The 13,210-nt window shown below is 41.2% G+C and overlaps 1 protein-coding gene and 1 pseudogene across 2 annotated transcripts; both read right to left on the bottom strand.

Annotated features, from left to right (window-relative positions):
• Positions 1 to 5,565, bottom strand: LOC121896793 (hyaluronidase-5-like). Of its 2 annotated transcripts, XM_042410817.1 has the most exons (4): positions 5,415 to 5,565; positions 3,762 to 4,686; positions 2,663 to 2,752; positions 1 to 522 (listed from the first exon to the last, which is right to left on the bottom strand). In XM_042410817.1, the coding sequence occupies exons 2-4, from the start codon at positions 4,677 to 4,679 to the stop codon at positions 193 to 195; spliced, it is 1,338 nt and encodes a 445-aa protein (XP_042266751.1). In that variant the 5' UTR covers positions 4,680 to 4,686; positions 5,415 to 5,565; the 3' UTR covers positions 1 to 192. The 2 variants fall into 2 exon arrangements, with proteins under 2 accessions (XP_042266751.1, XP_042266750.1); XM_042410816.1 differs by lacking the exon at positions 5,415 to 5,565 and having other exon boundaries at positions 3,762 to 4,957.
• A 1,581-nt stretch (positions 5,566 to 7,146) lies between these two features.
• Positions 7,147 to 10,535, bottom strand: LOC121897251 (annotated as a pseudogene).
• Between the last annotated feature and the right edge of the window lie 2,675 nt (positions 10,536 to 13,210).

The following is a 13,210-nucleotide window of genomic DNA, read 5'->3' as shown; positions in this document are numbered from 1 at the left end:
TTTAAGTTTTAATTCAAACAAATCACAGTATTATGTCTGATACAGGTGAGAGTCACATTTAATTATGCGAACTATGAAATATTTTCACCCAGATTCATCCCTTTCTGTTTTTACATAATGAACAATCTTTAAATTTAACGTCATGCAGATCACTACACAATCACACCAGTAAGGGACGCTGTTCCAGGCCGATTACACCCAGATGAGTTGGATCGTGGTCGGATGCGTCAGCTTTGGCGAACAGCTTCCTCCCGCGTAGCACTGACAGGTGAAGTTTTCGGCCCAGGCGTTGAGGTCGGCGGCAGAGGGGAGACCGATCGCCATGTACTTCCTCTCACCTCGTATGATGCTGAAGTACGCAGGGTTCAGGTGCAGGTAGTTGGCGGAGTCATAGTTCTTCCTGACGCAGCGGCCCTTCCCCTGGCACAAGACTTTGCTGCACAGCATGGCGGCCGCCGTCACGTTGGCGATATACGGGTTGAAGGTGGACGTCAGAAACTCAGACAGAGAGTGACACGATCCCTGCAGGGAGGGGGGCGGGGTTTATAGTTGAGAAGCAGGTGTGTTGTTAGAACAGGAAAATGGTCAGTTATGAGTTCAGTTTAGTCGAGAAATTTTCTTTAAAAAAAAATGACCCAGAGAGGAAATTTAAATATTTTTTCTTTTTCTTTTTAAACATGAAATTTTTATTGAATTTAGTGTAAAATGTAAATTTTATTTTATTTAAATTTATTGTCAAATGTTAGAAAATGAGAAAATGTTTACATACAAAAATGGTTAAAATCCAAAAAAATAAAATAAATACAAATTTAATTTAATGAATTAAAGTTCAGCTAATATCAACTTGTGCGTGGTGCAATGCTAATAGTTTTTGGACAACAGCAGAGGTCTAAAGCACAGAGGAATAAGATATATCAGGCTTTGATACACACACAATACTTGTTAGTAGATCAGTTCATCATTGGTTTGGATCCAAACATGACCTAACCCAAGAGGAAAAACATAGAAAATTGCAGCCTCATCCTTTAAAGAAGCATTTCTGATGTATTTTTGTCATTTCACTACTAAAAAAAACCAAGTAATTTATTTTAAAATTACTCCAAAAAAACACAAAAACATAAAAACAGTCAAAAAAACATCAAATATCAATACATTAAACACATAAGAAGCAGAAAATTCAAATGAAGTTGAAGTAGCTTTCACACATCTGTCAGTCGAGATAAAGAAAACACTTCAGTGTCAAAGCTCTCAGTTCCTCCTAAAACAAGAAACCATGATCCACTAATTATTTGCTGATTAACGCCTGGTCATCTGTTCCTGTTTGTAGAACTGTGAAGGGTTTCACATATATAATATGTTCTTATGGCTGCAGACGCACACAGCTGCCCTCTGCTTCATCTCTGAGAAAATATCTGTTCATATAAGCATTTGAATATCATATTAAGACAGACCAGTCCAACCAGCAGTGGTGGAAAGTAAGTAAGTACATTTACTCAAGTACTGCATTTAAGTACAGTTTTGAGGTACTTGTCCTTTACTTGAGTATTTCCATGTGATGCTACTTTCTACATTTCAGAGGGAAATATTGTACTTTCTACTCCACTACATTTATTTGACAGCTTTAGTTACTTTTCAGATGAAGATTTGACACAATGGATAATATAACAAGCTTTTAAAATACAACACATTGTTAAAGATGAAACCAGTGGTTTCCAACCTTTTTGGCTTTTGACGTCTTACAAAAAGCAGTGTGTAGTCGGGGTCACATTTCACATGTCTATGAGTTGTTAACAGCTCCACCAAATAGTGATTTTTCCCTCTAAACTTCTCACATGCTTTCATTTCAATAAATGTTCAAATGATCCAATATTTCAGCAAAAATCAAAGATTAGAGAAAAAGTCCAAAAACTGAAAACAGATTTGTGTGTCAGAACTTTGTTTTTTCTTCTTTCCTCTCCCATTAATCATCTCACCACCCCTCAGATTTATCTGCTGACCCTTTGGAGGGGCCCGACCCCTAGGTTGGGAACCACTGGACTAAACTAGCTAACTGTATATAAAGTAGTGTAAACTAGCTCCACCTCCAGCAGCTACAACAGTAACATGCTGCTCTAACACTGATGCTTCACTATTAATAATCTAATGATGTCATATATAATAATATATCAGTCAGAGGGACCAAACCACTACTTTTACTGCAATACTTTAACTACATCAAGCTCATAATACTTATGTACTTTTACTGCAATACTTTAACTACATCAAGCTCATAATACTTATGTACTTTTACTGCAATACTTTAACTACATCAAGCTCATAATACTTATGTACTTTTACTGCAATACTTTAACTACATCAAGCTCATAATACTTATGTACTTTTACTGCAATACTTTAACTACATCAAGCTCATAATACTTATGTACTTTTACTGCAATACTTTAACTACATCAAGCTCATAATACTTATGTACTTTTACTGCAATACTTTAACTACATCAAGCTCATAATACTTATGTACTTTTACTGTAGTAGGATTTTTCATGCAGAACTTTTACTTGTAATTTTTACATTGCTGTAATGGTACTTTTACTGCAGTAAAGGATATGAGTACTTCTTACACCCCTGCCAACTAGTGGTTAAACTTGAGAAAAGTGTGGTTACCTTGTTGTTGTAGTCTTTGATTCCTCCCCACATTATGACCCCTGCTGCTCCCAGAGCTGCAGACTCTCCTACAGTGCTCACCAGGTCAGCCTGAGGGAGGAAGAGACAGGAGGTTTGACACATTCTTAAACAAGACTAGGTCAAAGCCTGTGTGAAAGTATGAAACGCTAAAAGCCCTTTAAGTGATATTTTAGTGATATTATGATATGATCATATAATCACTACATCACTAATTCAGATATGGTGCAATGATAACTCTGTGTATTATGCTAACCAAATATGAGAACACAACTAAATACAAGAAACACAGAACAGAAAATTAGTTACTAAAATAAGTAATAAATAAGTTTCTGAGGGACATTAAGTAGTGATGAATGCGCCTGGACTTAACTTCTTTTTATCGTTATTGTTCTTAACATTCTGTGCTTTTATTACAGAGTGATAGTGGAGAAATGACAGGGAACAGGAAAAGGGAGGGAGAGATGCAACAAAGGTTCCCTGCCCGGATTTGAGTGTTAATCCACGGAGGACCTCACCTGCCTGAACCTCAATTCCTTTAAAACCAGTTTCTATTGTGTTGCAGCTTTTCTGTATTTGGTTTTGTTCTCTCACTTTGCAGTGTTTCCTTGTCAATGCTGCACATGTTTTCCTGATTTGCTTTTTGTTTTTCTATTTATGTTTTCTAAGTTGCAGTGTGTTGAGCTCTCAGGGCCACTGTACTGTTCCACCTGACACAAGTGCAACAAGGCCTGCATGAAGTAACCTAAGTGCTTAGCAGATTAGCTGGAACTAGAGAAGGATAGAGAGTTAGAGAAAGAGCATATTAGGTGAGTAAATACTCTCAGAAGAGCAATTTTTGAAGACAAAGCGATTCTAATGACTGAATCAAATTTGATAACTCATCTCACCACAAGGGACCATACAGGAGAGTAAAGAGGCCTTAACATGAACACCATGTCATACTGAAGAATGAAGAGAAACAAATGGACATCCAGTCTAATTATCAGGCTTGTAAAATCCATGTTTCCTTCAAACAGTCCCTGCTGCAACCTACACGACCAACCTAAGGTTAGTTTGTAAGTAACTCAAGCTAGTTCACCTCAGTGTGGAACTTTTGGGTCTGGTCTCGGTACAGTGGCCTGCAGTAGACGTAGATTGGAACCGTGTACGGCCGTTTAGGCAGCGCCGCCACCCTCAGCGCCTCCTGGATTCTGTTGCGGACAAAGAGTGCAGCCTTGGGGGAGTTCCTCATGGCCCTGTGGAGGTATACGGAGGGGAAGAGGGCAGTGCTGCGCTCCCACAGCCACATCATCTGGTTGTTCTGCTCCTGGGTCTTCGCAGAGCACTTCCCTGTGTAGCTGGACTTCCTCCAGTTGTAATTGTGGCAGTCGGGGAACAGGTAGAAGCCCCAGCGGCGGCTTGGACGCTCACCGATGCCGAGGCTGATGGTCTTCTCCATAAAGCGCCGCCCGGCGTGCTGGAACTGGTTTTTTGCCAGTTTGGAAATGCGCTTTGATGATAAAAACGGGGCCATCTGAAGGGCGTGAAGGATGGACAGCTTTTGATAAATACGTTTCGATCCCCAGTTCAGTTCCCACAGAGGGCGCCAAGACTCCCAGTCAATGACAGCCAGCCCAGGAGAGGAATCCTGGGAGATTAAGTGATCTATCTGGCATCGGGCCTTGGCCAGATGCTCCGTCAGGTTACCCTTTTGGGGGACCCCGCCATTGTAGCGCTTGTGTTTGGCATTGTCGACTTTAGGGTAGAGGCCGAGGCGGTCCTCGTAGAAGATGGTGAGGAACTGACCGTGCACCGCGCCGGGCGTGGTCACCGCCTGGAAGGCTGCGGTGTCCAGTGGGATGTCGAGTTGTTGACACACGTCGGTGGGGGCGTTCCATATGGCCACAAAGGGGTGGTCGTGGATCAGTGGCGGCTCGGTGGGTGGCAGGGCGAGGACGGTGGTGATGGATCCGATGATACAGAGCATGAGGCGGGACAGGAAGGGCAGGACCATCATGATGGCTCTGGACAGAAAAAGAGAAGAAACAACAAATAACTCCCCGACACATTCTGCTCCGTCCACTCCGCCTCCATGTTCACACGGAGGGTTTGCTGTATCAAAGGCCGTCCCAAACCTGTTAGTGCGAACAGGAAGTGGACAATAAAACCCTCCGACAGCGAGTCTACATCGCTGCAGACTTGTCATTTTCAGCTTTCTATTAACAAATACAAGTGCTGAACAAGTGTAACTGTTTTAAATAATCAAGCTCTCTCCTTCATGCATCTCATTTCCCAATGTTGCTGTGCTATATGTGAATGCCAATGAGCTTTAATAAATATAAATTGATTATAATTTACATTATTTCTTATTTCTCAAAGACTTAACATTTTGTAAAGATGAGGTTTTCGTCTGACAAGCTCTGCTGTCTCATTAGTGTCGTAGTGAGACTGTAACGATTGTCATAAGTTGGATACATATGTTGCACAAATAAAAAATGATGGTTTTCACCTGACAATCACAAAATGCAGATCACGAACAAAAACTTTGAAATTAATTTAATCAAAGATGAATGTAAACTCAATCTAACGGTTAGTTAACTGTTGCTACAAATTTTGCAGAAACTCTAAAACTGAAGACATCTTGTCCAGAAAATGTTCAGATGATCGATTCTATATTATTTAAAAGTGTCTAATAATCTCCTTCATCTAAACAGGTAAGTAAAATATGAATTTTAAATAGTTTTACACCTACCTGCCGCTCTCTTCAGTAACCCGGGAAGGACTGTTCACTCTTTCTAAACTTCTCTGAGTCTGTTTTTTGCTGTTTCATGTGTAAGAGGAAACTGTTTCTTCACTCTGATCGATTGTTATCTGATAAACGATGTCTCGCCTGGACCCCACATTCAGTCAGCTGTTGGATCCTGAGTCAAGGATTCAGGGGTTAATGCCTTACTCAGGTGTAACAGTATTTGTTGTACTAACACCTTTTTGTGATTTAAATAGTTTAACAGATTTTCATTTGGTTTCATTTACAATTTGACACAGCAGAGAAAGAGAAGAAAACCTCTCAGATCATCAATGCATTCACTCTTTATACTGTATGTAGCACATGTTAAACACTTTGGTATCATAATTGAACGTATTAAAGAAGAATTTGGAAAATGAAAACAACTTCAGACAAAACTACCAAAACTACTTTTTACTTTGTTGATGAGGTAAAGAAAAGTGAAAAAAGATGAAGAAAAGTTCAATTAATGTTTTAGTTTCTTTATTATAGACACACATCCTCTTCCACTCTGCATTTATTATTGGTGATGCTTCTGGCATCAGTGTATTTTATATGATAGGGTTGTTACTCAGATGGGCTCTATCAGACCGACTCTATCAGACCGGCTCTATCAGACCGGCTCTATCAGACCGGCTCTATTGACCGGCTCTACTGACCAGCTCTACTGACCGGCTCTACTGACTGGCTCTACTGACCGGCTCTATCAGACCGGCTCTGATGACCGGCTCTACTGACCGGCTCTAATGACCGGCTCTATTGACCGACTCTATCTGACCGGCTCTACTGACCAGCTCTACTGACCGGCTCTACTGACTGGCTCTACTGACCGGCTCTATCAGACCGGCTCTAATGACCGGCTCTACTGACCGGCTCTACTGACCGGCTCTAATGACCGGCTCTATCACACCGACTCTATCAGACTGGCTCTATCAGACCGGCTCTACTGACTGGCTCTATCAGACCGACTACTGACCGACTCTATCAGACCGGCTCTATCAGACCGGCTCTATTGACCGACTCTATCTGACCGGCTCTACTGACTGGCTCTACTGACCGGCTCTATCAGACCGGCTCTAATGACCGGCTCTACTGACCGGCTCTAATGACCGGCTCTACTGACCGGCTCTACTGACCGGCTCTAATGACCGGCTCTATCACACCGACTCTATCAGACCGACTCTATCAGACCGACTCTATCAGACCGACTCTATCAGACCGGCTCTATCTGACTAACTCTATCAGACTGACTCTATCTGACTGATTCTATCAGACCGGCTCTATCTGACTGACTCTATCAGACCGACTCTATCTGACTGATTCTATCAGACCGGCTCTATCTGACTGACTCTATCAGACCGGCTCTATCTGACTGACTCTATCTGACTGACTTTGTCAGACCGGCTCTACTGACCAGCTCTATCACACCGACTCTATCAGACCGGCTCTATCAGACTGACTCTATCTGACTGATTCTATCAGACCGGCTCTATCTGACTGACTCTATCTGACTGATTCTATCAGACCGACTCTATCTGACTGATTCTATCAGACCGACTCTATCTGACTGACTCTATCAGACCGACTCTATCTGACTGATTCTATCAGACCGGCTCTATCTGACTGACTCTATCTGACTAACTCTATCAGACCAGCTCTATCTGACTGACTCTATCTGACTGACTCTATCAGACCAGCTCTACTGACCGGCTTTACTGACCAGATGCGTCAGCTTCAGCAAACACCTTCCCCCCGTGTAGCACTGACAAGTGAAGTTTTCGGCCCAGGCGTTGATGTCAGCAGCAGAGGGAAACCGGTCGCCAAGTTCTTCCTCTCACACCGTTTGATGCTGAAGTGCGCGGGGTTCAGGTGTAGGTAGTGGGAGGAGTCATAGTTCTTCCTGATGCAGCGGCCCTTCCCCTGGCACAAGACTTTGCTGCACAGCATGGCGGCCGCCGTCACGTTGGCGATGTACGGGTTGAAGGTGGACGTCAGAAACTCAGACAGAGAGTGACACGATCCCTGCAGGGAGGGGGACGGGGTTTATAGTTGAGACGCAGGTGTGTTGTTAGAACAGGAAAATGGTCAGTTATGGGTTCAGTCTAGTCTAAAACATTTTTAATTTTTTAGACTAAACTGAAATTTAAATCTTTCTTTCATTGATTTCATTTAATTTTCATTGAATTTAGTGTAAAATGTAAATTTGTTGTCAAATGTTAGAAAATGAGAAAATATTTATGGATCTGAGGTGCTTTACCAACATCAGGTTGTGTTGTGGCTTCGTTTTTAAGAAGAAATCAAAATGTTTACATACAAAAATGTTTTTAAACAAATTTAATTTAATGAATAAAAGTTCAGCAAACATTAACTTGCATTTATCTAAATTGCATCTAAATGTGTGGTGCAAAGCTAATAGGTTTTGGACAACAGAGTAATAAGATATATCAGGCTTTGATACACACACAATACTTGTTAGTAGATCAGTTCATTGTTGGTTTGGATCCAAACATGAGATTTGTTGACAAGAAAAAAAAATGTAGAAAATTGCAGCCTCATCCTTTAAAGAAGCATTTCTGATGTATTTTTGTCATTTCACTACTAAAAGAACCAGTCATTTATTTTAAAATTACTCAAAAAAAAAACACAAAAACATAAAAACAGTCAAAACGTCAAATATCAATACATTAAACACACATAAGAAGCAGAAAATTCAAATGAAGTTGAAGTAGCTTTCACACATGTCGACCTGTCAGTCGAGATAAAGAAAACACTTCAGTGTCAAAGCAGTCAGTTCCTCCTAGAACAACAAACCATGATCCACTAATTATTTGCTGAGTAACGCCTGGTCATCTGTTCCTGTTTGTAGACCTGTGAAGGGTTTCACATATATAATATGTTCTTATGGCTGCAGACGCACACAGCTGCCCTCTGCTTCATCTCTGAGAAAATATCTGTTCATATAAGCATTTGAATATCATATTAAGACAGACCAGTCCAACCAGCAGTGGTGGAAAGTAACTAAGTACATTTACTCAAGTACTGCATTTAAGTACTTTAAGTTTACTATAGTAGGATTTTTCATGTAGGACTTTTAGTTGTAATGGAGTAGTTTTAATTTGCTGTATTAGTACTTTTACTCAAATAAAGGATACACGTACTTCTTACACTGCTGCCAACCAGTGAGTAAACTAGTTGGCAGTCAGAAAAAAAAGTATGGTTACTTTGTTGTTGTAGTCTTTGGTTCCTCCCCATATTATGAGCCCTGCTGCTCCCAGAGCTGCAGACTCTCCTACAGTGCTCACCAGGTCAGCCTGAGGGAGGAAGAGCCACACAGGAGACTAGATCAAAACCTGGTACATGTGTCGACCACCTGTGAAATGCTAAAGGCCTTTAAGTGATATTTGAGTGATATTATGATATGATCGTATAATCACTATACCACTAATTCAGATATGGTGGAATGATCATTCTGTGTATTATGCTAACCAAATATGAAAACACAACCAAATACAAGAAACACAGAACAAAAAATCAGTTTCTAAAACAACAGTTTCCAAGGGACATTAAGTAGTGATGAACATGCTTGGACTTAACTTATTTTTATCGTTATTGTTCTTAACATTCTGTGCTTTTATTACAGAGTGATAGTGGAGAAATTACAGGGAACAGGAAAAGGGAGGGAGAGATGCAACAAAGGTTCCCTGCCCGGATTCGAGTGTTAATCCACGGAGGACCTCACCTGCCTGAACCTCAATTCCTTTAAAACCAGTTTCTATTGTGTTGCAGCTTTTCTGTCTTTGGTTTTGTTCTCTCACTTTGCAGTGTTTCCTTATCAATACTGTACATGTTTTCTTGATTTGCTTTTTGTTTTTCTATTTGTGTTTTCTAAGTTGCAGTGTGTTGAGCTCTCAGGGCCACTGTACTGTTCCACCTGACACAAGTGCAACAAGGCCTGCATGAAGTAACCTAAGTGCTTAGCAGATTAGCTGGAACTAGAGAAGGATAGAGAGTTAGAGAAAGAGCATATTAGGTGAGTAAGTACTCTCAGAAGAGCAATTTTTGAAGACAAAGCGATTCTAATGACTGAATCAAGTTTGATAACTCTGCGCTCCCACAGCCACATCATCTGGTTGTTCTGCTCCTGTGAAGGGTCTTCACAGAGTGAAGACCCTTCACAGGGTGAAGACCCAGGAATGTAGCTGAGTGTAGCTGGACTCCTTCCAGTCATAGCTGTAGCAGTCGGGGAACAGGTAGAAGCCCCAGCGGCAGCTTGGATGCTTGCCGATGTCGAGGCTGATGGTCTTCTCCATGAAGCGCCGCCCTGTGTTCTGGAACTGGCTCTTTGTCAGTTTGGAAATGTACTTTGATGATAATAACGGGGCCATCTGAAGGGCGCGAAGGATGGACAGCTTTTGATAAATACATTTCAATCCCCAGTTCTGGTCCCACAGGGGGCGCCAAGACTCCCAGTCAATGACAGCCAGCCCAGGAGAGGAATTTGGGGAGATTGAGTGATCTATCTGGCGTTGGGCCATGGCCAGATGCTTTGTCAGGTTACCCTTTTGGGGAACGCCACCATTGTAGGGCTTGTGTTTGGTATCGTCGACTTTAGGGTAGAGGCCAAGGCAGTCCTCGTAGAAGATGGTGAGGAACTGACCGGGCACCCCACGGGGTGTGGTCACCGCCTGGAAGGCTGCGGTGTCCAGTGGGATGGCATGTTGGCCACAAAGGGGTGGTCGTGGATCAGTGGCGGCTCGGTGGGTGGCAGGGCGAGGACGGTGGTGATGGATCCGGTGATACAGAGCATGAGGCGGGACAGGAAGGGCAGGACCATCATGATGGCTCTGGACAGAAAAAGAGAAGAAACAAGTAACTCTCAATCCCCGACACATTCTGCCCCATCCACTCCGCCTCCATGTTCACACGGAGGGTTTGTCGTATCAAAGGCCGTCCCAAACCTGTTAGTGCAGACAGGAAGTGGACAATAAAACCCTCCGACAGCGAGTCCACATCGCTGCAGACTTGTCATTTTCAGCTTTCTATTAACAAATACAAGTGCTGAACAAGTGTAACTGTTTAAAATAATCAAGCTCTCTCCTTCATGCATCTCATTTCCTAATGTTATTGTGCTATATGTGAATGCTAATGAGCTTTAATAAATATAAACTGATTATTATTTACATTTTTTCTTATTTCCCAAAGACTTAACATTTTGCAGAGATGAGTTTTTCACCTGACAAGTTCTGCTGTCTCACTAGTATCCTAGTGAGACTGTAATGTTTGTTATAAGTTGGATGCACGTGTTGCACAAATAAAAAGATGATGGTTTTTACCTGACAATCACAAAATGCAGATCACAAATTAAAATTTTGAAATTAATTTAATCAAAGATTAACATAAACTCGATCTAACAGTTAATTAACTGTTGCTACAAATTTTGCAGAAACTGAAGACATATTGTCCAGAAAATGTAGGTAAGTAAAATATGATTTTTAAATAGTTTTACACCTACCTGCTGCTCTCTTCAGTGACCAGGGAAAGACTGTTCATTCTTCTAAACTTCTCTGAGTCTGTTTTTTGCTGTTTCATGTGTCAGGGAAAACTGTTTCTTCACTCTGCTCGATTGTTATCTGATAAACGTCCCGATGTCTCGCCTGGACCCCACATTCAGTCAGCTGTTGGATCCTGAGTCGAGGATTCAGGGGTTAATGCCTTGCTCAGGTGTAACAGTATTTGTTGTACTAACACCTTTTTGTGATTTAAATAGTTTAACAGATTTTCATTTGGTTTCATTTACAATTTGACACAGCAGAGAAAGAGAAGAAAACCTCTCAAATCATCAATGAATTCACTCTTTATACTGTATGTAGCACATATGAAACACTTTGGTATCATAATTGAACGTATTAACGTATTATAAACTTTAACAATCTCAACAGAGGCAGACATTTTTAAATTTGGGGTCAGTGGGAGTAATGACAATAAATCATTTGGAAGATGAAAACAACTTTAGACAAAACTACCAAAACTACATTTAAAAATATTGATGAGGTAAAGAAAAATGAAGAAAGATGAAGAAAAGTTCAATTAATGTTTTAGTTTCTTTATTATAGACACACATCCTCTTCCACTCTTCAACCTCTGGACTCTATCACTCTGCCTTGAGATTTATTATTGGTGATGCTTATGGCATCAGTGTATTTTATATGATAGGGTTGTCACTCAGATGGGCTCTATCAGACCAGCTCTACTGACCGGCTCTATCAGACCAGCTCTATCAGACTGGCTCTACTGACTGGCTCTACTGACCGGCTCTACCAGACCAGCTCTATCGAACTGGCTCTATCAGACCGGCTCTACTGAGTGGCTCTGCTGACAAGCTGGATGGGGCTCAGCGAAAGGTCTTAGTGAAACTGTGGGGTGAGTGACTGAGCTGCAGAACAGTATCTTCCTCAGATGAAATGCTCTCAGGTTTCCCGATGTGTGATATTTTTCATGTGTCATCGTCAGTAAGAACAGACTGCAATGTCTCTGTCCGCTCTTCTTCCTCTTTTCAGGCTTCAGTATTTGCGGGAAACCAGCTGGTAGATGTGACAAGAGTGACCTTGAGTTTTATTGAAGTCTATTTTGAGGGTTTCCCATCCTCCTCTGTGCCATTTTGCCACAAAGAATAGTAAATGTCTGCTGACGCGATATCGCCCTTCTGAGACTGTAACACATGTTGCATGCACGTGTTGCACAAATAATAAACGGAAGCTGTTGTTGTGCAACTCCACAAGAGAAGCTTGTTTCTCTGGTGATTCAACATGGCCTCCAGCAGCTCCCCTGAAATTGTCTTTTTATGTGCACAGAAAGAAAAAAAAAGTGACACAAGTGTAATGAAGAAAAATCTTTATTTGCAGTGCATTTACATTCAGGTAACATTTTTCATGTTGCATAGTCCTTGTTGCATATTCGGTTTACAATCTTAAGATAATATAAAACACAGTGAGTGCAGTCTGTACACACGGGAAACAGTTACTGCATCAGGTGAAACTCTTTAGACCTGAACTTCACTTGAAGGCTGGTTTGAGATGAAAGCACTGATTAGGTTTGAAGCAGGATCAGTGTTACAGAGACTCAAGACAGATTCTACATGTTTGACTTGAAGAACCAGGTTCACGTTTTCCATAGTTCACAACTTAAAATGCTTCCGGTTTCTAGTCTGTTCTAAATTTGGATTGAACCCGAGAACAATCGGATAATATGAGCAACACAGGCTGCATTTTAGTAAGCCAATTTCCAACTTGAATGTAAGTGTTTTCCTCAGATCCAGTCAGTTTCACTGCAGGGCCTCTTCTAAAGATTATTGAGCTCTTTATGTGCAGGCTGCCACAGAAAAAAACAATGCTAATGTTTACGGGAAGGAACATTGAGGTTTGTTCAGACCGGATGCGAACTGAATTTAAGAAGTGCTACAATTGTATGTGAAGTCAATGAAAAGACACAAATGGAAGCAGACTCACTCAAGTGGTCATAAACTGAGTTGAAGACACATTTTCTACTGTAAAATATTTCAACTTTATCAAACAATGTGCACTTATCCTTAAGTCACCAAGTCCTTCCATACAAAACGACCCATGTGGCCATTTTCAAATATTTAGTTAAGGTTAGAGAAAGATTACAGTCATGGTTAAAAGAAAACATACTTGTGTTTACACCCAACCATCCACCAACACCTTATTTCCCAGAAGCTTTTTATACACCAAACATTTAACTAAATT

This window comes from Thunnus maccoyii, chromosome 5 (assembly GCF_910596095.1).
Source record: "Thunnus maccoyii chromosome 5, fThuMac1.1, whole genome shotgun sequence".
In the NCBI taxonomy this organism is placed as follows: Eukaryota; Metazoa; Chordata; class Actinopteri; order Scombriformes; family Scombridae; genus Thunnus; species Thunnus maccoyii.
The sequence above is the reverse complement of the archived record's forward strand: the minus strand, read 5'-3'. Positions and strand labels throughout refer to the sequence as shown.

Bases quoted from the DNA above. Each gene is read 5' to 3' on its own strand.
- LOC121896793 (XM_042410816.1), bottom strand. From the start codon at position 4,868: ATGACAAGTCTGCAGCGATGTAGACTCGCTGTCGGAGGGTTTTATTGT. The intron at 2,753-3,761 runs GTGAACTAGCTT...TTCCTCCCTCAG, and splicing joins CCCAAAAGTTCCACACTGAG to GCTGACCTGGTGAGCACTGT. The intron at 523-2,662 runs GTAACCACACTT...CCCTCCCTGCAG, and splicing joins TCAAAGACTACAACAACAAG to GGATCGTGTCACTCTCTGTC.